Here is a 25,939-nt window from a genome sequence, read left to right as displayed (position 1 = left end):
TTTCACCCGTATAACACGGTGAAAAAGGGCCGCAGACATCCGTATGCACTATTTCTAACTTTCCATTGCTGCGTTTGGCATATTTCTTGTATGTGTTAGACTGCTTAGCCTTTATGCAGTCAACACATGGCCCTATATTCGTAAAATCAAGGGATCCAAGGATTCTCTCTTTCACGAGTCTTTGGACTCTCTTTTTGGAGATATGTCCTAACCTCGGATGCCAAAGCAAATAAGATTGATCATCCTTTAGACCACGTTTATTGCCAATCATTGTGTTCTCAATGAAGTGAGATTCCTGAATTTGGAGTTTGGTTCTTAATCGATACAAACCATCACACATATATGCAGAACCTATATTCATTGAATTTTTCATAATAATAAGTTCAGATTTTTCAAACTTAAACACAAAATCAAACTTATCAAGTTTTGAAATTGAAATTAGGCTCCGACTATAAGATGAAACATAAAATGTATCGACCAAATCCAACACGAATCCCGACTCCAACACAATTCTGCAGGTCCCAACGCTCTTGACATGTGAACGCATCTTATTTCCTGAGAAGATGCTTCTTTCATGCTCCGTTGGTTCCCTTTTGTTCAGAAATGCCTGCAAAGAGTTGGCAATGTGCACCGTGGCAATAGAATCAATCCACCAACTATGCAATGGAACACGAATTAGATTGCACTCATGAGAAACGAATGACTTATTACCTTTATTTTTGAGCCACTTCTTAAACTTCAAACAGTCCACCTTCTTATGCCCTTTCTTTTTGCAGAAGAAACACTTTATAGAAGGGCCACCAAACTGGGATTTGGCTTTCGCCTGAGAGTTTGAACTCTCCCCACTGGCTCTCTTCTGATTCTTCTTTTTAAAGGAGCTTTTCTTTGGCCTCGTCCTCTGTTTATCCTTATGAGAGGCCATATGTGCACTTGGCACCCTCTCACCCTTCAATCTCTTCTCTTCCTCAACACACTTACTCAAGAGGTCATTAAAAGATCACTCATCATTATGTGTGTTGTAGGAGATTTTAAATGGTCCATACTCAGTAGGTAACGAGGTTAATATCAGATGGACTAAAAAGGAGCCAGAGATGGCGAACTTTATGTCATTCAGTTGAGTCGCAATATTCCTCATTTCCAAAATGTGCTGTCGGATGTGACTGTCACCAGCATATTTCATAGACACTAATTTGGACATGAGGGTACTGGCCCTTGCCTTATTAGAAGTGACGAACTGAGCCTCAATGGCTCCCAGAAATTCCTTCACAGTCCTACATTGAGGAATGGCGCCTCGAATGTTCTTAGCCACCCGAGATTGCAAAAGCAACATGCTAAGTCTGTTCGAGCGCTCCCACTTATCAGAGGCAGCCTTCTGATCGACTGTACTCTGCTCTGTAAGAGTGGGAGGTTTGTCAATTCTGAGGGCCAGATCTAAATCCATATAGCCCAAAGTGAATAACACAATTTCTTTCCAATCAGAAAAATTCGATCCGTCTAAGATAGGGATACTACTAGAACCGTCGATATGGAAGGAACTTGATAAAAGGATCGAAAAACGGAAAGATGTTACTATTATTGCTCAAACGAGACTCGTGTTGAAAAGGTAAAAGTGAGACCCTTTATTCTCACCTTTTCTGAGACAAACATAGTTGAGCCATTATCGTTTCACTTTGGTGAAAACGATAATACTCATAATTGCTCCGTCTCTTCAATTCTCAAGGAATTGACTTCAGTTGATGAAACTAGTAGATCATGAATCCAGAGGCAATTCAGCACTGTACCTTTGGGTACGAACATGCTTCATGGGCTGGAATTCATATCTACTATCACACCTTGTGTAAATTTGGAACACAGCGACCTACCTTTGGGTAGAATCGATGTTTCGTAAATTCACACACAATCATAATTACGAATCTTAATACGGTTCAAAGAATCCTCAATTAACACGACTCATATCACTTTGGTGATTGATGAATCGGTTAATCAAAATCTTTTACCAAAAAATTTATTCGTATTATGGAGCACACCCATGCACACATTTTAATGCATGTATATTCATGACCTAATATCTGTTTATACTACAACAAAAATGCATAAACTAATTGTCATAAATTTAGTCATAATTCATGCTTAAAATCATTATGTATAACTTAACCAACGCTAAATACATGAATTAACATGCATAAGTCATGCATTATTCAAAATAAATACTTTATAAAGCATAAAAAATAACAAAGGCATGCTCATATGGGTAAAACCCAAGATCCTCATGTAGGAACCAGTCTTAAAACACTCTGAACCGGTCTGAAATCGCCCTGAACCGGTCATCTAAGGGTCCGAACCGGTTCTGAATCTTATAAACTGATACTTAATATGAACAAAAGTTCATAAAATCCTATAACCGTATGCCAAAATCCCTGTAATTCTTTATATTTATGAAAACAGGGTCTCAGCATTCCGGAACCGGTGAAAAACTGGAAAGAACCGGTCAAAAACGGCTCTGAACCGGTTCCGGAAGGGGTCGGATCAGGTTCCTGATCCGATTCAGTCTCAATAGTGTTTGGATCCTGTTTTTATGGATCCAACCCAGTTTCAAATGGGATCCGGGTCTGACCCGACCCATACTTAATACGGGTCAGACCCGGACCGAACCAAAACCCGGGTTAGACCCGGTCCGAAACAGGCCCGGGTCGGAACCGGTCCAAAACAGATACCGGGTTCGACCCGGTCCAAAATGGATACCGGGTTCGACCCGGTCCAACATGGACCCGGGTACTACCCGGTTCAAACCGAATACCGGGTTCGACCCGGGTATGACCCGGTCCTACATGGACCCGGGTATGACCCGGTCCAAATCGGACCTCGGGTACGACCCGGTCCCTTATGGACCCGGGGTCGACCCGGTTCTTAATGGGTCTTGATCGGACCCGTTCCAGAATGGATCCGGATCAGACCCGATCTAAATGGAGACCCGACCCTTTTCGGATCAGACCCAGACCCGATCCCATTATGGGTCCGGGTTAGATCCAAAAATAATAGCAGGCCCGATCCATTTCGGGTTTGGATCGGGCCTGATATCGGGTCTTCACACGGGACCCGATCCGGTCCCCAGATTGAAATTAAACAGAAACCCGATGGGTTTCTGTTTAAAATTTCTGGGAAACCGAAAAGGGTTTCCGCCCTTTTCGGTTCCACGGCGACCCACGTCGCCGTAACGGCGACTGACGCCGGACCCCGGCGACCTGCGTCACCCCACGGTGACGCCGGTCCGGCAACAACCCCATGCCCCGGCTCCAAAAGTTCCAGACGGCGGCAGCCATATCCGGATGCCCTAAAATCCGTCGGCGCCAGCAAGGTCACCAGCGACTGACGGCGCCCTACGGCGACGTCTTACTGTCGGCACCGGCTGGAATCGCCGACAGACGCCCCGACGATGGCATCTCCATGGCGGCCTGAAGGAACTCCGAGCAGAGAAAAAGGGGTTTTTTGAAGCCTCAGATGCCAGCCATCCGACGTTCAACCCCGGCAACATCACTTGCATAAGCCGACCACCCTGCAACCCGACGGTGCAGGGGATTTCAGGTGACGGCTCCGGCGATACTCCCGGCGACGGCAAAACCGGCCACATGTATAAAAACTTACATTTTTTTTATGAGTTTTACCAGTACAGGGAAAAAAGATGTCGCCCTTTACGGTGACATTTGCCGGTGATGACTGTCGCCCCACAACGACAGTCTGCGGCTTACCGGTGGTTGTCACCCCACGACGACTCCACCGCTGCCAAAATGCCAAAACCGGCCTATGCGGCCACGCGCAGCGGAAATGCGTAGCAGTGGGCCCATAACCCAATGTTGGGCGATACCCTGTGTAAATAAATAGACAGGGAGCATACCTGGATTCGCCATTGATCGTGTAGGTGATTCGGCGTTCTCCTCAACCGGTCGACGCCCACAATGAGCCCATGCCTAATGTCGACGGTGAGCAGGACCCGTTCTACTGCGCCTGAATGCAGAACTGAATTTGGGCAGGATATGGCTATGAACTCTCGTCAACTTCGTAGCCCCTAACCCCATATATATAATGGAGAATTGGACAGTTACGTGAATGTGGTCTCTCCACATTCACGTAACTCCCACCCACTACCTCCATTATTCAGTCACTTACGTGACCCACTAACATGGTGTCAAACCGGGTCAGACTGCGGGTTGGACCCGTAACCCATAATGTCCAACACCAAAACCTTCCAGCTTTCCACGAGGACCCCAACTCTAAAATGCATAGTTTTAAATCCCAATCACTCGTCCTTGATTGACTGGTTACTCGACCGGGTCATGATAATTTTATATTTGATATAAAATATGTAAATATATTTATATACTATATATATTATAGCATATTACCAATATATTATATATAATATGCATTATATGAAATTTTTATCATATATTTAATGTATTATTTTATTAATATATGTATAACCATATTTTTATATATAATATATGTAATATTTGTAATATATTTTATATAATATATGTAATTCTATACAAAATATAATATATATGTATGACTCAACTGAGTCATGGGCTGCCTTAGCCGAGTAATGCTAAAATCGGTTGAGTGAGTCAGCCCATGACTAGGCCGAGTTATGTTCATTTATGGGTTATTTACTGGGTTGACCAGTAAATGATAGAGTCAAACCGAGTCACTAGGTTGACTTGGCGAGTTTTTAAACCTTGCTAAAATGATGAATCGAACCAGTGACTCAATTTGACTCATTGTCTCTATTCAACAAAACTGACTTATGGTGACATGTCCGAATTGTCTCTCCTCTCAATTATCGTAATTTATTATTTATTCATTAATAATAATTAAAACATTTAATACATTATTAAATAGCAATCATTCAAAATAACATTAATACATATATACATTATACACATTTAAAAATATGTTTAATTTTTAATATATTATCAATAATTTAACTTTTAAAGTAACTGATTATCTAAGTGAAATAATCAATAATAATATGATAGAATATCAAACAATGGAAAGGGGGCTCCCAAACCAAAAGTACAAACCGTCCAAACCACTTTGAAAAATCAAATTTAAAAGTGTTTTTTTGGCAAATATTACCATACAAATGTGATCTCCATGGTCAAAAACCTAAGAATCGGTTTTGGATGTGTACTTTGGATTTTATAATGTACTAAAAATCAATGGTTTAATTTTTGTTTGTCTTTTAGATCATGAAAATCAAATCTATGGATAAAAAAAGTTTGATAAGAATCAATTCTTAGGTTTTTTATCATAAACATCACATCCATTTGAAAAAACTTTTAAATATGTTTTTTAAAAGTGATTTAGATCGTTTGTACATTTGTTTGGAGGGTTCCCCTTCCCTATCAAATTGCTTACCAAATGGAATTAATCGGATTCAGGTTAGTTGGATATCCAAGTCCAAACCCAGCCGGTGACATCCCCAGTTCCCCACCCAATGACCCAGTTACCAGAATAAGAAGCGAAGCGTGCGAGAACGTTAGTGCTAAGAGGGAATTTGCAGCGGAAGCGAGGAATGGGAAGTGAGAAGCGCGATGCGTGAATCAGAAACTGGGAAGCACGGAGTGGGATGCGTGCATCAGTAAGCAGAAACAAGAAGCGGGAAGCACAGAGAAGGAAGCGGAAAGCTGGGAAGGTGCGAAGCCGGAAGCGGGAAGTTGGAAACTGGAAGCGAAGAGCAGCAAGCGCAATTTTGTCACCAATAATTTGGAAAACATGGACTTTTTTTTTACTAATTCAAACACAAAATATTTAAATTAACAAATCAAAAAATCGAATCCTGTTTCTGTACGATATTTATGTTTTAGTCGGTTGGACAACGTATCACGTTTTTTTTTCCGTATTTTTCCTGAAAAAAACGTCGATATTTATGCCTCGGTTCACTACAGCTGGCATTCTGCACACTGAGAGCTTGATGTTTACGTGGTGACAGTAATCACCATCTGAGTAACCAAAAATAGCAAAAAAACACACCGAGGTAAGCAAGCAAAACCCTCCTCACTCACCCACAAATTACCTTGCATTGCACCCCCAAAACACGCCAGAGAGAGAGAGAGAGGGCCGAGCGCGGCCGCGTTAGGGTTTCGTTGTCGCCGCCGATGCCCTCCCCACCACCACCGCCGTCCATCCTTTCTTCCCCCTCCCCTTTTTAAATGTTCTTCTCCATCACCACCACCACCACCGCCAGCAGCAGCACCAACTCTGCAACTCCCCACCTTTTCATGTCTTCCTTGTGCCCTTCCCCTTCCGATGCTACGCCGCTCCCGGAAACCCTAGCTCCCAGCCAATCGCACTCTTCTTCCCTCATACGATCCCTCCGGAGCTGCCGAGAATCCGAACGTGGAAACTCTCCTCTTCTGCAGCTCCGTCTTCGGCCATGAGCAATCCCAAGGTTCTCCTTTTTTGGTTATTTGTTTGAAGCTGTTTTTATGGCTTGATTTCGTTTGTTCAGGTATTTTTATGGATTGATTTTTTGTTTTGAGTTCTGGGTTGAAATGCTGCTCGAGTCGTGGAGATGTAATTTGTTTTTAACGTCTATATTGGTGATGATCTAGGGAAACTAGGCCTTCACCCAACAGTTTTTATTTTTGGGTGAAAGTAATCGAGTGATTCGGGAGTTCGTTTTTTACTATGGTTGACACGAAGGGCAGGAAGGGAGGAAGATATATAAGAAGCCCAGTCGGCAACGCCCTGTTTGATTTCGTACGAAATCTGCTCTCGTTTTGTACTGTCTTTTTTTTAGAGAATAAAATTCCATTTAGCGTTAAAGTACACCTGAAATGTATGGGTGTGATGAGGCATCAGGCCCATAACGTCAAGTGATTAGAGATAGAAATAAATATTACAGAATTGAAAATGTGAATGAGAACTGCAGGGAGCGCTAGAAGATGGCTATGCGATGTCCAAGCCAATCGCCCGATTGGCCAGGCCATTTGCCGCGTGCTCTGTTGGTGACTTCCTACCTGAGTTGGAGAAGAATACCGTCCGGGTAGCTTCTGAAACCCCTGAAGATGCACTGGTTGCGCTCCATCCAAATCAGTCTCCAGGCCGTGAGGATCCAGACGCCCCAAACAAACTTCCGCCGTTTCCCTGATGAGTCCAGGTGTCTCTCAATTATAGGTTCCCTAAGAAATTCGATGTTGTCCAATCCTAGTTGCAAATCCCCCCAACCCTGGTTTAGAATAATGCAAATGAAGGCACACTCCCAAAATAGGTGTTGCAGTAACTCATCTTCATGCATAATGCGCACCTTTCCCTTCAACATTAGCCACCCCATGCGGGAACTCTGTAGTGGCAGTCCCCCCCCCCCCCCCCCCCCCCAGTGATTTTTTGGGCAGTCAAGGAGCCGACGGTCTGGCCTGTGCCTGATATAGAGTGGATGCCTTGAAGCCATCAGCGAGCGAGCCGACAGAGACAAACGCCACAGCTTGCTAGTGAGGAACGGCCACTTCTCAAATGCATAATCAGAAGAGTTCCTTCACAATACGATATCCCAGGATCCCGTTGAAGGAGACCTGACCTTCGAAACCCAACTGTACTTCCCATGCCCAGCATCATACACGTCGGGAAAAGCTTCACTGAGGGGCCACTCTCCCCACCATCAATCCTGCCAAAGGAGTGTTGCATTGCCATCCCCAACCTGTATTTCAATGAATTGACAAAAATCTTGTAAAACCAAGACCCACCCCTTCCAAATATCAGATCCTCTTCTCCATTTGTAGTTTTCCTCCCAGTTCGCAGGCCAACCAGATAAATCATATTTTTCAGAGACCCTTCCCTCGAAACCCCCAAATGCAAAGTGAGGCCCCACGTATTTTATAGGAAGGGACCCCCTTTCATAGTCAAAGATTACACATGCTTGTCTTTGTATCTCACCTGTGGGGTCGTTTAACACTATTACTTGACTTTTGCATCCATTCATGTGCAACCCAGGGATTTCCTCGAAGCATCTTAGAATGAACCAAAGTGCCCATTTGAGTCTGATGCTTCACCAAACACCAAAAGATAATTGGCAAATAACAAATGAGATATGGAGACACTATTAGAGACCTTACAACCTTGAAATTTACCATCATCCTCGACAGACTTAAGCATCACTGATAGAGCCTCCATTGCCAAGTTGAAAAGAATAGGCGAGACAGGGTCCCCCTGCCGGAAACCCTTCCTGGGTTTGAATAGTTTCCCTTTTTCTCTATTGATTGACACCACAATCGAGGTTACTGAAAGCAGCCTTTCAATCAAATAAAATCCATTTTCTGCCAAATCCCATATTTCATAGATAACATAATAAAAATTTCCAATCAAGGGAGTCAAACATTTTTTCAAGATCTATCTTTAAAATAAAGGATTGTTTACCTGAGAGTTTGATTGAATGTAATGCCTCATGGGCCACAATGCATGATTCATGTAACCTTCTCAATGAAAGCTCTTTGTGAATCTCAAATAAGTTGGCCAATGATCAGTTTTACTCTCACTGCTAAGGACTTGGTGATAATCTTAAAGATCGTGCCCACTAATGAGATGAGTCTGAATCTACCAATCGCGTTGGCCTATGAGTCCTTAGGAATGAGGATAAGTAAGGATCTACCCAAGACCCCAGGCACCTTTGCATTAGAGTGAAATTCGTCCATCATTTGAAACAACTCCCCCTTCATGCAGTCCCAATTTTCCCAAAAAAACTCAATCGTGAACCCATCCATGCCTGGAAATTTCCCATTTGACAGGGACTTGACCACCATTTTGATCTCCTCCAATATAAATTTGCCGGAAATGGCCGACCAATCAGCCTCATTAATGGAACTAAAATGTATAGCCGACATGTCATAAGGGGAAATCTTCTGCAGAAGCATTCCCATGGAAACTGGTTAATATGTTCTCTGAGTGCACTATAATTTATTTGGTAGTTCAGTTATTGTTTGTGGTTGTATGAGGAAAAAGAAGAAGAATATGAAGAAGAAAAAGACCCCATCCTTTTACTTTATTATAGGGTGATTATTGTGCAATATGTTATTTGATCTACAACAAATTTTTTTTTTCTGAAGTTGCGTTTATGCAATATTCTGCTGTCTGTATATAGATTGATGGTTTATCTGTTGGGCAGGTTGTGGTGTTTGGATCGTTTACGGAAGATGAAACAAGGTTGTTTCATAAGGCTTTGGTGGAAGATTCCGCTGAGCCTGTGAAGAAGAGTGAGCTACAATTTGGTTCATTGGACTATTCATCAGTCGTTGGAAGCTATAGTACCAAGCATTCAGATCACTCACATGGTTCCAAAAGTGGTGAACCAGAAAAACCACTTATTGAGAATGGGGTATCAAAGAACCAGAAATTGAAATCTGGGGATGGTGTATGGAGAAGTTCCACAAATATCAAATCAGGCACTGCTAATTCCCATTGCAGTGCTGTTAATATTGGTATAGAAGCAAGCAAAAAGAGTGTTGCAGAAACTAGGTCGGCACCTGATTCACCTCAAAATGGAACGGGTTCCCTAAAGCCTTTAACAAACTTGCTGCTGGAAGATGGAGGTGCCCATCCTGTTGGGAACCCCAATGCCCGACTTTTGGACTTGGAAGAAGCAACAAGTAATTCGGGCAATGTTGTGGATGCTCAAAAGAATGTCAAGGGAGGTTCTCATTCTGATTCTAAACCTATCTTTTCAGACAAAACAACGACAATTTCTGCTTCCCTACAGAAGTTAAATTTTGGGTCAGGCATTGTGTGCAATGGTGTGCAAGTGCCTAAACAGTCTGATGTTATACCTGGAGATCAGGCTATGTTGGTTTCAGGAGAGTTGGGGAAACCAAAGGGTGGAAACCACCCTGGGGATTGTGGGAATAATTCTCCACGGAGCCCTGAAGATGAAACACTGAAATATGGAAGTAAAACCGTGACAAATGATACCATTAGCACTAATGCTTCTGTGCAGTCATCAAATGTTCTAGCTTCAGGAAAAGATGCCAGCAAAACAATGAATGGGATAGGAGAAACTGTCAAACATGTGCAGCCAAGGGGACTAATAAACTTGGGCAATCTATGTTTTCTTAATGCAACTTTGCAAGCACTGCTGTCCAGCTCACTCTTTGTCCAGCTTTTACAGAAACTTAGAGTTCGTGATGTTCAGAAGGTTAGGATCTTGACTTGGAAATTTAGAATGATAGTTGATGGACTTTCTTCTTTTGTAATTTGGATGAAAATTGTAATGAAGAATTTTCCTTAATTTCTTTTTCATTTTTAGATGGGATATCCAACATTGCGAGCATTTACAGAGCTCATTTCTGAGTTTGAAACATCCAAGGATTTGAGTGCAAAAAAGAATATGACAACTATTGTTGAGGTTGGCAAGCCTTTTAGCCCTGTTATGTTTGAATCTGTCTTAAAAAAGTTCACTCCAGATTTGCCTTCAAGCATATCCGGTAGGCCAAGGTGCGTACTTCCTCATGGATCGTTATGTTATCCTTGCTTCCAATGATGTTAATTTCTTTCATAATTGGTGTTTTCTCATCTTCTTTATCCTAGGCACATTATACTGTTAACCTTGTTTGCGGTTAATTTTTTAATTTACACTACCTCCTTGTTAGTCTCTCTTGATTCTTATGTTCAATTCTCTCTCTCTCTCTCTCTCTCTCTCTCGTATACACACACACACACACGAGTTGTAGATGCACTCACCTGCAAAACCTGGAGATGCTGTTAACCAACATGTTATGTCTACTCACTCTAGTCACAGACATGGTTCCACGAGTCATTATGAAATTTGTTAATGTTTTTTAAGGAGAATTTTAAAACAGTTGGGTTTTCTTAATAAAATCTAGGGTTACAAAAATAATAAAAACGAAAAGCGAAAATCTGAAAACAGTTTCAGTGTGACATTTGTCACTGTGATCCACCCAAATGGTGAACATGATTGCATATAAGATTCAACATGTTAGTTTTATTTATGATGTTAGTCAAAATGAGTGTCTGTAGATCATGCCGAATCAAGCTTGTAATGTGTACAAAGCAAAAAGCTTTTCTTTAAAAGAAATCCCACATTTAAAGGCACTGACAACACTGGGATTTGAACTACAAACAAAGGTTGCTAGACTAGGAAGCGAAAGCAGGAAACAATACGGGAAGCGGAAGCGAGAAGACGCAATGCATTTTAAAATGTATAGGAAGTGGGAAGCGAGGGATAAAAAAATAAATATAAGAATTGAATGCGAATCAAAATGAAACACAAATAAGAGTGATTAATATTAAATTTCATGATTTTTTGTGTAAGAATTAAATTTTTAACAAAATTTAAAAGTTATGACTACCAATTTAGAGAAAGCACATGAAGGTGATTGAGAGAGTGAGAGAAAATACATAAAAGACATGAAAAGTTGAGTAAGAGAACATATAAGAAGAAAATATGAAGCGTGTGGAAAGTATAGGAGAAGAGTGGGAGAATCGAGGTTCTCATCAAGTTTCGGAAATGAGGAGTATCGTGCTTCCGAAGCGAGTTTCTGGGAAGCGAGCTTCCCACCTATCTAAGAAGCTTCCGGTAACTCTGCTACAAACCATCTCTACCACAACCATACAAGCTGAATACCAAACCAAATGCACTTTCCATGACATGTTTCACATATATATTATATATATTCTCTTTATACAAGCCTAGAGGAGCTGTTTCATACTTGGCTCATCTACCTTATACGAGCTGCTCACAGCTCGCCTTGCCGAGATCATCTGATGAACATGAATGAACTTCAGGCAAGCCAAACTGTGAACTGCTCGGTCCATTTCCCAGCCCTAATCCTTGGTAGAAAATCATGATAAAAGGGTTAGACCTAGGATGGTATGGAATTTGGAAGGAAATCCAGAACAGCATTATGCATGCACTTTCTAAAGATGCATCCCCTTAAGTCAGGAAAGTTAAGAACAAGCTCCTACTGTAGGAGTGCTACCTTCCATGAATGGCCCTAACTCATCCAATGTAATACACTGACAAAACTATTAGCATTATCATTTATTTGACACAATATTTATTACTCTTTTGTGATCTCCAAGGTTTGTATTTAAAATTCCCTTTAAAAAGAAAAAAGAAAGGCTTTTTGCTTTGTACACATTACAACCTTACTTCGGCATGATCTACAGACACTCATTTTGACTAACATCATAAATAAAATTGACATGCTCAATCGTATATGCAATCATGTCCACCATTTGGGTGGATCACAGTGACAAATGTCACCCTGAAACTGTTTTCAGATTTTCTCTTTTCATTTTTATTATTTTTTGTAACCCTAGATTTTCTTAAGAAAACCCAACTGTTTTAAAATTCTCGTAGAAAAACATTAACAAATTTCATAATGACTCAGCTTGAGCTCGAGCTCTTCTCGTCTAGACCCAAGCCCGAGCTGGGTCCAGTGGTAAACAAGCCAAACCTGAACAAGCTGTGTTCTGTTCATTTGGCTCGTTTACCAACCCTACCATGGATGAGGAACCTGATACTTGCTGGAGAATTACAAAATTCAAAAGTGATAATAATTTCCAGTGGGCAAGAGCTGATTGAGAGAGGTGAGAATGGCAGGCATGGAACAAAATGCTAGTGTCCTAGTGATTTATCAAGCATCAGATGACTTGCCATAGTGTGGCCACAAGTTTGAAAGCTGTTGAATGCAAGTTGGCTGCTTCTCCTAAGTTAAGTAATGTGGTACAAGTAGAAATTGTGGCTCCATAGTATTTGATAAATGGAAAATAGAAGTGATATCCTTAAGCCAAAGAGAAGCACTGTATTCTTGGGTGTTATTCTATAGTAACTGTGCTGTTATTCAGTCTACAGCTTGTGATGGGCATTCAAAAGAAAATATTGAGTTATTTGCATGGATTTAATGGCCTGGAAATTTTAAATCACCATAAGTGAACAGACATGTCATGAGTCATGGTTTCTGTGGTAGCTCAGGTGCACACATCCACTAAAAAAAGTTGACGGCAGCTCACCATCTTCATGTAAACTGTTTTGGATGTTAAGGTCACCTATAAATTTGACACCCTTTCTGTTTTGGATGTTATAGTCTCTGATAAGTACAAAATGAAAGCCTTTCCATTACCTTTTGTCTTGATTTCTGTGTTGATGTCCTTTATAGATTTTGTGTAGCCGAGTGCTAAACCATTTTCATTTGACCATGATAAATATATGTTTGTGTAACATGGCATGGCTATGATACCATTCAGATCTTTGATACCCTTTGTGGAAGAGGTCTGGAGATCAATTGAGCATGATTCCCTTTGAACAATATTTGGTTCAAATTTCGTTTGGGCGAGTAATCTCTGTTTGTTTGATACTGTTTGCATATGATACCATTCAAATATTTGATATCCTTTGCAAAAGAGGTCTGGAGATCAATGGAGCTTTATTACTTCTGAACAATATTTGATCTGAATTTTGTTTGGATGAGTAATCTCTGTTTGTTCAATAGTTTCTCCATTTGCATATGAACCATATGGATGCTGGTTAAACTGTTATAAGCTGCCTTGTGCTGGATGGTATCAAACTCTGTTCATTAAGTGGTCTTTATGTTAGAAGATACCTTTTTATCTCTGTCACAGGGATTCGGCCAGACAGGTGCCGCACCCGCGTCGACGCGACGTGGGTGTGGCACCCGGTGCGGTCAATGCACCCAGGGTCATTTTGGTTCATTTTTTGGATTTTTTTTTAAATTTTGCCCTATGAAATGGGCTGTGGAATTTAAAAAAAAAATCTTGGGGGTGGGGGATCCTCTCTCTCTCTCTCTTATATATATATATATATATATATATATATATATATATATTTGCCGCACCCCCGCACCCAAGGTTTTTGAAAGTGCCCCACCCGCACCCATGTGACATAGCTTTTTATAGATTCTAAAGAGTATTATGGGAGGGTATGATTCCCATTTTATTTGCAATTGCATTCTTGACTTTATATTTGAATCACTATAATTCTACTGGAAATAGTTTTAGACTTTAGTGTTCATGATTCCACTGCCATCTAACATTCCATACTGGTTTTCCTTTTGTTATAAAGTGTTCTGCCCTTTTATTGGTGGTGGTGGTGGTGGTGGGGGGGGGGGGGCGGGCAGCCACTATGTGGCTCCGCAAATTGGGCAGAACACTTATATAAGTGTTCTGCCCCGAACACTGGATCTGCTTCCAGGGTTTAGTCTCCTGCTTGGCTACTTCTGTTTTCCTCAATTAACTTTTTGGTACATTATGTCATGATGACACCCTTTTCTGCCATCTTGCTTGAACCTACTAGAACAAGTATGTTTGTTGGAATTCTTGTCTTTCTTTAGGGATGCAGAAAATTATTTGATCTCAGATACCTTGGTTTCTTTAGAACTTCAGTTCATAATGGCCTGCAGTTGTCTCTACTTTTCTGTTTCATTCCTGAAAGTTGTATTTTTTCATGAGACAACCACGAGGGAGCATACACATGCGTGCACACGTATTTATATGTATCCCGGTGGTCATCAGGTTGCTTGGAAGTCCTCTACACATGGAAATATTGGACAGGAAAATATATTGGAAGAAAGATAACCATAGATTTACAAATTTGATGGCATTACTCATAATCTAAATTCACTTAATGTTGATCGAAAATACCTAATTTATCTAATATTCTAAGTGAAAGGAATGCTCTAACTTGTGTTGATTGCAGTTCATAACTTCTGAAATCATGTGCAGGCAAGAAGATGCTCAGGAGTTCCTAAGTTTTGTGATGGATCAGATGCATGATGAGTTACTAAAACTGGAAGGTCACTTGTCATTCTCGGAAGGGGGAAGATCGTCATTGATCTCTTCTGCTGAAGATGATGACTGGGAAACCGTTGGACCAAAAAATAAGACTGCAGTGACTAGAACTCAGAGTTTTGTGCCATCAGAGTTAAGTGACATATTTGGAGGGCAGCTACGAAGTGTTGTGAAAGCAAGAGGTTTGTTAATTCTGTAACGATAAGTCCGATGAGTGTAGATGTGCATATGTGCTTGTTGTCTGAGCACACTTTACAGGCACCTTTCATGACCATAGTTTGAAAACTCAGTGACTTGTGATCTGAGTTGTCTATACTTGGGACATTTGTTGTGTCAATTTTTATTTTATTATGTTATAAATATGCAGTTTTATGTGATGCATATATACATGTATATGCCCTTTTGTTTCTTTACACTCAAAAACAAGGATAAATGCAAGATGCATATTCATGTGTTATTGTTATAAGTATATAGATATTGGGCATGCATTTAATTTCTTAGAGAAAAGTATAACGTTGTGTGCACACATTCACAAAACCAGTGACCCAGTAGGTCAACCAATTGAACTGGCCTAGTCAAGAAAGTCTTATGTGAGTTTTGCCAAGAACCTGGTTGGTACCTATGTCACACGGACTCGGCTAGGAGGTCGATGCACCCGCGTCGACACGCCCCAACACGGGTGCGGCTTCGGACACGGTCAACGCACCGGGGCCGAGTCTGTCCACATATTGGACTCAGTCAACTTTGACTGAGTCTATTTTTGTCCATTTTAGGGCAAAAGATGTATAAAAAGAAAAAAATCGATCTTTATATATATATATATATGTATATATATAGCCGTGTCCCCTAATGGACACAACTTTGACCGAGTCTTATTATTGTTATATATATATTTTTAAAAATATATATACATATATATAGCCGTGTCCCCGTGTCCAAAAATTTTGAAATTGCTCCGCACCCGTACCTGTACCCGCACCCATGTGACATAGGTTGGTACACAATCCATTGGTTGATCAATTTGTCCAATTCTAGTGCCAGATCAGGATGACTTGGGTGAGTCACTGGGTTGAATTAGAATAAAGTATGATTATGCTTTCTCACACTTGAAAGGTTTCTTTGCATGTACATCTCTACTGTTTCTGTCTGAAAATTCAGTCCATGTTACCATTAGATCTATATATTTTTTGGTGTAGGCAACAAAGCATCAGCTACAGTGCAGCCATTCCTTTTGCTCCATTTGGATATATTTCCTGATGCTGTTCATACTATAGATCATGCACTTCGCCTGTTTTCTGCACCAGAAACACTTGAAGGTTACAGGGCATCTACAGGAAAGGTACTTTCTTTTAGATTTTCTCAACTTCCACCTCCACCAATTGAACCAAGTGAGGGCTATCTCTGAAAATTGACACATTGTTAATATGAGTTACCATTTAGGGCGTGTTTGCAATGCCTTGTGGTTTTTGTATTTTCTTGAGATCTTGTGATTGTAAATCATAATCACAATATTTTCTCAAGGTCATGTGATTGTTTTTGCCTTGAATCTTGTGAAAGTTGGTCACAAGGTTAACCTTGTGGCCAACAAACACTTCTATTTTCTCAACTGTGATCGTTCATCTCCACCTGTGACCCAAGGCAAACATGCCCTTGGTGAACATGTATTGAGATATCAGCACATCAATTTATCATGCTTTAAAGGATTTTCCAAAAAATGATAAATTTATTGCAATAAAATAAAATAACGTAAGAAATGAAAATATCATTACATTATCACAATTTTTTGCTTTTCATTCTGAATTAAATATCATAATATTATCACAATTTCTTTGCTTTTCATTTGAATAAAAAGTTCCCAAGTTTTTTTCTAAGACTTCTTCTAGAAACCAATTCTTTTAATTTTTGGGGGGTAAAACCCTTAACGACACTGTAGCAAGTCCAATATTGACGACTGTGTATGATGTAACTTTGTACTCTTTTGGAAGCTTATAACAGATTCATGTGGATGTTTATGGCCATTAATAAAAATATTGTCTGCAAGAAGTGAGCTAAATTATTGAAGAAATATGTATTAGCTTGTATAATAATGGAGGATGTTTGAGAAAGGACGAATGTGTGCCCACCCACCCCTCCTGCATGGTCTGCACGTAACAATTACATAATCTTAGTCCAAAATGGCTAGTCCTGATCTAATTGTTAAGATGTATATTTCTGCATATGTATATTGTTGTTAAGATATATATATTTCTGCATATGTAAACTGAAATACCCATCAGGGGTATTTCAGTCATTTCCATAGTTGTAGGGTCAACACACTAGGGGTCTTTGTTATTTTTTTTTATTTTTTATTCTATTTTTCTTTTTTAAAGTTTGTGTACAATATGACTGTTGGGACAACCCCAACTAGTTGTTGGGCTGCCCCCTTTACGTCTTTTTTTGCTTTTAAATAGGGCTCTCCCCTATGGTGTAACCCAATGCTTTCTAAGCATTTTTCATAATAAAGATCATATTTTTTATGTGTTGTGTGTGCCCTTTGTGGCTTTTGTATGCACATATTGTGCCTTTGTGATTGTTCTCACTTGAATGTTGTATTGTCCCATGGTGGACCATTGCTTGCAGAATTTCTATTGTTTGTTGTAACCCCTTTGTATTTCTGAGTGTTTCATTACATGGGATTGTGTAAGACTTCTTCAAAGATCGTGATTACAAGGAAAGAGACTTTAACCAAAATGCCCTTGTGGACAACCCAAATTACATTATTCATTATATATATATATATATATGAATTTATACATATAACTTAATACCCTTGTCAAACTTATGGTGATTAACCGGAAGTTTGCAAATACACATAAACCCATGTCTTTAAAAGTCTTCATAGTCTTCATCATGTTTCTTCGTTAGTTCTTTCTATTGAAGGGTGTAGAGAGTCTTCAATATTTATGTCAATCATTTGCTCTAATCGGTTCTTCAATACTTGGGAACCTAAAACCAGAGAAAGCCAAATATCCTAACTATACAAAAGATGATATATATCACAAAAACAAAGAATCATAAAATGTATTGGTAACATGAAAGAAGGCGTGCTCATAAATCATTAATCACTTTAAACATTTATGAAGACATTTATGGAAATATGCATAATACCCCAATACCTCAAAATGAGAAAGTAAAACCTACTAGGGAAGCTTCACAATCATGCATAAAATGCGAAAAACTCAAGAAACATCTAACAAATAGAAGAAAGTTAACTTTAGGTTAATCAACACATATATTTATCAAGAAAAATTACATTAATGCATGCAAGACATGAAATAGGATTTATCGAGTAACATTAATACCATGAATAAATGACTCACTTTAAATAAAGAAATCATAGTTCTTAATTCATAAAAAAACATAATTGCATATTATCAAAACGAGAAATGCACAAAATATCTCAAAGATAAATTCATAACTCACTAATTATTTGAAACATTCATGAAAACATACATTATTCAATACACATATATTTATTACATTAATGCAAATTTTGAAACAATCATTAATACCATGAATAAATAACCTACATAAGAGTTTAAATCCCAAAATATTTTTACACTACGGAAGATGCAAGAAATGATTTCCATCACTTAATTAAGCGAAATCAAATACACAATATCAATTGCATCTTTGGAAGCAATATCGGTCATGCAACTAAAGAACTCACTTATGGACCAATTTTAAGAGATAACAATAAACAAACTTTTCAGAGCACATGCTTAGAAACAAAATGAAATACAAAAAAGAGATCCCAATGAGAATCCACACAAATACAATCGAAGTGCATAAGCACCTGTTTACCAACAAGTAATACACACTGAGAACAATCTCAAGAGCAATCAGATGCACACAATAGCCACTATGGGCAAATGTATAAACTTATGCAAATTATTCAAGACAACTGATCATGAACCTCTCATGCAACAAAAGCATATATAATGCAAAATGCATGAAAATATTTAACCATTTCTCATAAAAAAGCAAATGAGTTTAGAAAAATTATGAGAAATCTCATACATCATAATGAATGAATTTTATAAATTAAAACACTATTTTGACCACCACACAAGCAAATTACCTCATTAGACCTCCAAACCTCTAAATTTAAGTGTATCAGTTACTAGAACAAGAACACAATTACAAATGTCAGCAACAATCATCTCTGTGACCATTCACAAGCAATACAGGGCTTCTTGACAATACAAATTAAGAGATCAATTGCAAATGTCAACAACAATCATCTTTGTGACTATGCACAACCAATACAGGACTCTCTGATAATACAAAACCATTCTATGTCACATAGGTGCGGGTGTGGATGCCACAATGTGGCACTTTAAAAAAACTTGGGTACAGGGGTGTCGGGAGTGTGTATATATATATATATATATAATTTTTAACAGTTTTAACTTAACACTATGCATATTTGTGTGGATTTATGTATTTATATATGTAATATAGATAAAAATGGACTTGATTAGGGTTAACTGAATCTACTTTTGGGTAAAAATGGACCTCAGTGTGGTTGACTTCACCTAACACAAAGAAAGTTGTGTCCAAGTGTTGCACCCAACTGGGTGTGGGTGTGGTGCCCTGTTAGAAGAGTATGAGTGACATAGGTTACAATCCATAAGAGGTGCACATAACTCACCTTACAAATGATTGTAAAATTGTAAACATCAGTTTCAACGGGTGCACATTACTCATCACACTGATAATCCAAAATCTCTATTAAACAACGTCAGTTTTAACGGGTGCATATACCTCACCACACTGATAAACACCGTTTGTTGTCTACATAAAATAACAATTAAATAAAAGGCATAAAAAAGAAGAAGAGACATGAGCTAAGAAAGCTTGTAATGGAAACAAACTAATGTCACCGGTAAAAATATCAATTTTAACAATCTTTCGAAATACCATGGTTTCAAAAATAGATAGCCATCACAAACAAACATAATTATAAGCATCCATAATAATAACAATGGTTAATCAACAAATGAATGATGCCACACTCGCAAATCCAAAGATCAATCAACAATCAGTTAGAGCCAAACCACAAGTTGACAATTTAAATTGATTTAAAGCAAGGGTGCACACAACTCACCCCAGCACACATCTTTGAACAAATAACAAGGCCAAGAGAATGATGCATCATTTAAAATTCTGTGATGGACAATCCAAATGTCACAAAAGGAAATTCATACTCATAATTCAATTTCTAAATAGGTGAATTCATATCAAATATCCGATTTGAAAAAGCAAGTTTAAAATCAAGTCCAATAATGTTAGGTAAAAACCTTATAAAGATTTATGCAATCATATGCACACAAGGTATTAATTTATAATTTTTCATAAACCTTGTAAGTAAAGACAATTAAGGTATCAATAACAATGAAGAATGAGTATGGCCAATATAAACAAGCTATATAGAGAGATAGCTCAATCTAGTATATTATGAGACAACAATGATATACAACATAAAGGGGCCAAAATTTACAAAGATTCCCAGCGAACCGTACACAAGATCAAAAGCATATCCAAGTACATTCAATCATGAATACTCGCAAAGAGATTAAAATTCATGCATATCCAATAATCTAATAACTTTAAGGCCACATAAAATCCACTATAATATTTAATATTTTAAAAATAACAAGAACCGTTTACGGTTGAAGTGCTACTGGAGTGCTGTGCGATCGTAGAATGCCATTGCGGTTGAAGGGAAAGTTTTATAGGACGACTATTAGACCCGCTTTACTATATGGTACGGAATGTTGGGCTGCCAAGAGACATCATATTCAAAAAATGAGTGTAGCTGAGATGCGGATGCTTAGATGGATGTGTGGAAATACAATAAAAGATAAGATTCAGAACGAAGAGATACGTAAGAAGGTAGGTGTTGCACCCATTGAAAATAAGATGCGAGAGAATCGTTTACGGTGGTTTGGACATATTCGGCGAAGGCCTAATGATGCTCCAGTTAGAAGGTTGGAGAAATGGGAAAATATATTAGTTAAAAGAGGTCGGGGTAGGCCTAGGAAGACTTGGATGGAGATGATAGGAAAGGATATGAATGCTTTGAACCTCACCGAGGACATGGCGTTGGATAGAAATGATTGGAGGAAAAGGATTCATGTGGAAGACCCAAAATGAATTTCTTTTTTGGTTCATATCGCTGACCCCAATTGTTTTGGGATGAAGGCGTAGTTGTTGTTGTTGTTGAAAAATAACAAGAACCGTTAATCAAGAAAATTAGTGTCCATTAGGAGCACACCTACAAAAGCCCACAAAAGGGCATCCATAAAAGGCTCAAAATGAAAATTTCATTTGTTCAACAAGAAAGGAAGATGTATAAAAAACATATAATCATAGTAATTAGAGTTCTTAAGAAATAACATACTTAGGACATAAATTTTAATATATTATAGGAATATGCACAAATAATCATAAGACACTAATATGCCCGGAATACACTTTGAATTAATATGCAAGGAAATAAAAGTCTCAAAATATGTTGACCAATCAATAAAGTGGACACTCAAAGAGTTCCACCAAAGCACCACAAACCACAAAATGTGCTCACACCCAATCCACCCAAGGTGGCTAACACAATAATATTCTATTGATAATGAAATAATGCAAGAAGGGGTTGAACACCTTCAAGCAACGACAAATCATTTACCACCAAATGCAATATGTATGAAATTACCAAGATTTCAAAGAACATGCCCTGACATATGCATGAAGCTACCAATAATCATAAAAGTGTTTAAAATTTTTCAAATAAATGTATATTACTTTGCATGAACACATACACAATTTTACTAATGGATATACATGAGAGCATAGAAAATATATATTTTTGTAGAAAATAAAAATGGAGGATTTATTATAAAGAGCTCAACAATATGCTACTTATGAATACAAACTCTAGTTTCAATTTAATTTTTAAAGAAAACACATTTTACACGATTAAGAAATAACCATATTATTTCAAACATTTTTTTCAAAAATATATAAATACCCTTTTTAAAGATAGAAAACTAAAAAAATGGTCATATATATATATATATATATATAAGCCCACATCATGTAGCTTTAACTTTAAAGATTACAATAGAGAGAAAGATGTTGACAACACATCCTCTACCACGAGCACGTGATGATCACACTTTGAAGGTCTAAGAACACCCTCGCTCTAAAACCATGTAATGAAACAAGGTGTCTTCAGACCTCACTCAAGAGGCACAAATCACACCCACAAATGGTCCAAAGCATAAAAGCCACTAAGGGCTTACGAAGAACTTGGTCACAAAGTGCACATGCACAAGTCTACCATGAGACAATCTGAAGAGCACTAAGGCTTACACAAGCACAAGAGTGCATACAATATCAAAATAGAGACAACATTTAAAAAATAATGAGTTTATTCATTAAGGAGCTTCAAATACAAGGGGCTTTAAGCCCTTATTTATAGACAAGAAGAGGCCAAGAGGGAGCCTCCAAAATAGACGTTGGGAGGCTCCCATCGACTATGTGGAGGCATATACAACATTTCCTTTACATAAAGAAATAGAAAATACAAAAATTAAAAAGAATAAATAAAAACTTATTTTCTAACTTGTACAAAATGACTAAAATGGCGCTGGTGGGCAACCCATATATATATATATATATATAACTTAACAATTTTTACATAAAAATTTCCATTTGTTCTTGTATATAGCCAAAGATCATAGGTCATCAATTTTGTTCTTCTCTTTTTCTTTAAACGTAGTGGCCTTTAATTGTTTTCAGTTATCCAACATTAGTGAGTAATGCGCTCCTTCTGCCCGTTTTCTCATTCTGCCGCATTAGGCCCATTCAAAAATCATCATTTTTTTGTATTTTTTCTCACATCTAACACCATAGATGTGATCTATAGATTTTGTTTAGTGGGAACCAGCTTTTGGATCACCGGAATCTGACCTGTATACAGGTTTTTCAGGTGATCCAAAATCAATGGCTATGAAGCTATCAATTTTCCCCGGCTCCTAAAAATACATTTTTTCATCGAAAAAACATGATCCAAGAGTCGATTCCCACTAAATAGAGCATGCTTAACACATCTAACGGTTCAGATCTATCATAAAACACTTCAAACTATGGGGCCTAATATGTTCAGTTCTCAACATTAATATATCAACAATTGCTTGGATGGATTGATGGACCTGAATCATGTCTTATTATACTTGGCTTAAAGATGAAATTGTGTTGAATTTGCAAAGGTAATTAATTGAAAGGAATGTAGGAAGTTCTGTTGTTTGTTGACTTGAAATAGTTAGTTTCTTGGTGGTATGAGCGGTATAACAATATGACCACTCAAAGCAGTGTTTCACTGTTTTGTTCTTAAGGTATTCCAAGGCTTTCTTGTCACAGAGTATCAGGTGGATGTTATGCTATGTGCACATCAAATGTGTTGATGAATTGCCCAGATGGGTATTTGTTGACTTAGAAAAGCTATCTTGGATTTTTCTTGAGGATCATTCTTTCTTAAAAGAGCAAAAATGCGAAAAGTGTATCAAAATCTACTGTAAGAGCGTGAATTGGGTTCATGGCCCAAACTGTTGCAGGGAGCGCATGCTTTGGATTGCTTTTAAGTAATATGGGGGTTACTTGTTGGCCAACTTTCATGTAGTTTGAAAATTAAGACCGTTCCCTTCAAATTGCCATAACCTAAAGTTTTATTAGAGGATAAAACTTTGTGATCGACTTTCATAGTGTTAGACAGCTTTGGTTTCTTCTTGTTATTTGCATATAGCCAAGGGTCCAAGGTTGGATCAGTCCTTTTCTCATGTTTTTATATGCATATTCCACCTGTAACATGATAATAGAATTGTAACATTCTTCTTCACATATCTCTTTTCTTCTTTATTTTTCAAATATCAACGTTTGATTGGATCTACTTAATCTAATTTTTTGCATCATCTTGATGTTCAACATTGTTTCTCTTGTTATAAAGGGCGTTTATGTGATAACAGGCTGGAGTTGTCAGTGCCCAGAAGTCCGTGAAAATACAGACTCTGTCCAGGATTATGATTTTACACTTGATGCGGTTCAGCTATGGGAGCCTGGGAAGTACCAAACTGCATAAACCTGTTAGATTTCCTCTGGAATTGGTTCTTGGACGTGAGCTGCTCGTCTCTCCTACAGCAGAGGTCACCTTGCGCGTTTCTTTACTCTTTCTGTGAGCTGTTCTTTTTTGTGAATAATGCTGAAATTAGAGTATTGGATATTTCAGGGTAGGAGGTATGAGCTTGTTGCTACAATTACCCATATAGGGAGAGACCCTTCAAGAGGACACTATGTAGCAGACGCAAAACATTTAGAAGGCAGATGGCTACGCTTTGACGATGCATCAGTCAATGTGGTGGGTCTAAACGAGGTACTGCATGATCAGGCTTATGTACTTTTCTATCAGCAGGTTTAGATTTGCCTTGATCTTCCCTGTAAAGTTTCATGATCAGTTTGCTGTAGATAGTGTCAGAAAAATGGCTGTTGCCACCTTTTGTTTTACTGTTCTTGTATGAAGTCCATTGTGAGATAATGTGGTTTTCGGCCTCTTTTTTTTCTTTGTATTTTTGGTTTCGTCTGAATTCGATATGATTTAACCAAGCTCTCTAGTCTGATAGCGTTTATTGACACTTGTAAATTTATTGAAAAAAATTTCCACCATGTGTTCGGATATAGGTAACATGTCCTTTACGCTTGTGAACTGTGAACATCTTCATGTGTGTGTGTGTGTGTGTGTGTGCACATTCACGAACATCTGGAAAAGTGTGTATGTATCTGTGTGTGTCTGCCTGCATGCTTGTGCTGTGTGGGTAGGGTGGATGGGTGCATCAGTCAGCAGACTGAAATGCTGTAATACGTTTGTGTTAACCAACACGTGGTAATTGCCAGTACCTTCTTTTCTGTTCAATGTAGATCAAAGTCGGAGAATTTGATGGTCATTCATACAACATTTGACATGCTTCAGATTAAATGGTTTGACATGGGTGCTTAATGTCTTCCCCCTCCCCCACTCCTTCCCCCCTCGAGCGTCTCTTTATAACCAAGGGTCGTTTGATTACATTCAAGACAGCCAATTTTCACATGCTGTATGGGCCGTCTTGGCTTTAAAACCACTCAAGTTGAAGCATGTTGGATCATGACCACAGCCTCCTGTAGATCCTTTGTCTGACTAAAGGCAACACTAGTGGTGTTTATTTAGATATAAAATATGTATCAGTAAAATAGGGATTTGAATCAATCACAAGACTTCACTTTTATCATTCTCGGACCTCCCATCTAGGGTTGGCTGCATGTGTGATCTTGCCTTATTCTTTTCTGATGTTAAGGTTCTGTAGTTTAGATCTCAGCTTTTTCTAAGTGTATCCCATTGCTCTTTTATGCTAGTGATATAAATCTCCGTAATATGATGTCAAAACATTTAATGTTCTTTTTGTTGTTCATTACTAGGCGTATGTGATATATTTGATTCTTCTCTATTTTGTTATTTTGGAATCCATTTTAGGAGTCACTAGAATATGAGAACTGGAAATATGAGAACTAATGTGTGAACCACAATTTTCATAGATTTTTTCTTTTCTCATGAATCTAACGGTACTGATGTGATCTACATGCTTGATTTTATAAGAACCTGCTCTTGAATCTTCCCATGCATAAACAAGATTTTTTGAAAGCTTTAAAATCAATGGCTCATAATCTTCATAGATATTCAAGCATTCAAAAATCACATTTTTTCATAAAAAATACACCATCCCATCCCATGGTTGATTCCTGTTAAATACACCATGCCTAGCATATCCACATGATTGGATTTGCAAAAAAAGTGTTGGAAATGTCCATATTAGCAGTTCTCATATTTCAGTGATTCTCCATTTTAGTATGCATCTTTACATGTACGAGCTCCACTTTCTATGCACGTTCTTTGTAATCTAATGATCTATGTGGCACAATATTGCTTAAATTTTGCATTTATGACTAGTTATGAGCCCTCTTTATCACCTGATATACTTATTAGATCGTTATGCTCATG

At 38.4% G+C, this 25,939-nt stretch overlaps 1 protein-coding gene across 1 annotated transcript; it reads left to right on the top strand.

Moving 5' to 3' along the window:
* The first annotated feature begins 6,060 nt into the window (after positions 1-6,060).
* LOC149819987 (ubiquitin carboxyl-terminal hydrolase 24-like) lies at positions 6,061-24,581 on the top strand. The gene is made up of 7 exons (XM_089982549.1): positions 6,061-6,448; positions 9,158-10,180; positions 10,292-10,479; positions 14,749-14,996; positions 16,011-16,153; positions 23,880-24,056; positions 24,140-24,581. The coding sequence occupies exons 1-7, from the start codon at positions 6,434-6,436 to the stop codon at positions 24,326-24,328; spliced, it is 1,983 nt and encodes a 660-aa protein (XP_089838675.1). The 5' UTR covers positions 6,061-6,433; the 3' UTR covers positions 24,329-24,581.
* Positions 24,582-25,939: the final 1,358 nt, after the last annotated feature.

The sequence above is a fragment of the Nuphar pumila genome, chromosome 12 (assembly GCF_984573655.1).
Source record: "Nuphar pumila chromosome 12, dmNupPumi1.hap1.1, whole genome shotgun sequence".
NCBI lineage: Eukaryota > Viridiplantae > Streptophyta > Magnoliopsida > Nymphaeales > Nymphaeaceae > Nuphar > Nuphar pumila.
Note: the sequence above shows the minus strand (reverse complement) of the source record. Positions and strands in the feature narration are given on the sequence as shown.

Excerpts from the sequence above, each read along its gene's own strand:
- LOC149819987 (XM_089982549.1), top strand. Across the intron at positions 10,181-10,291 it reads GAGTTCGTGATGTTCAGAAG|ATGGGATATCCAACATTGCG; the intron begins GTTAGGATCTTG and ends TTTCATTTTTAG. Across the intron at positions 24,057-24,139 it reads TCGTCTCTCCTACAGCAGAG|GGTAGGAGGTATGAGCTTGT; the intron begins GTCACCTTGCGC and ends TGGATATTTCAG.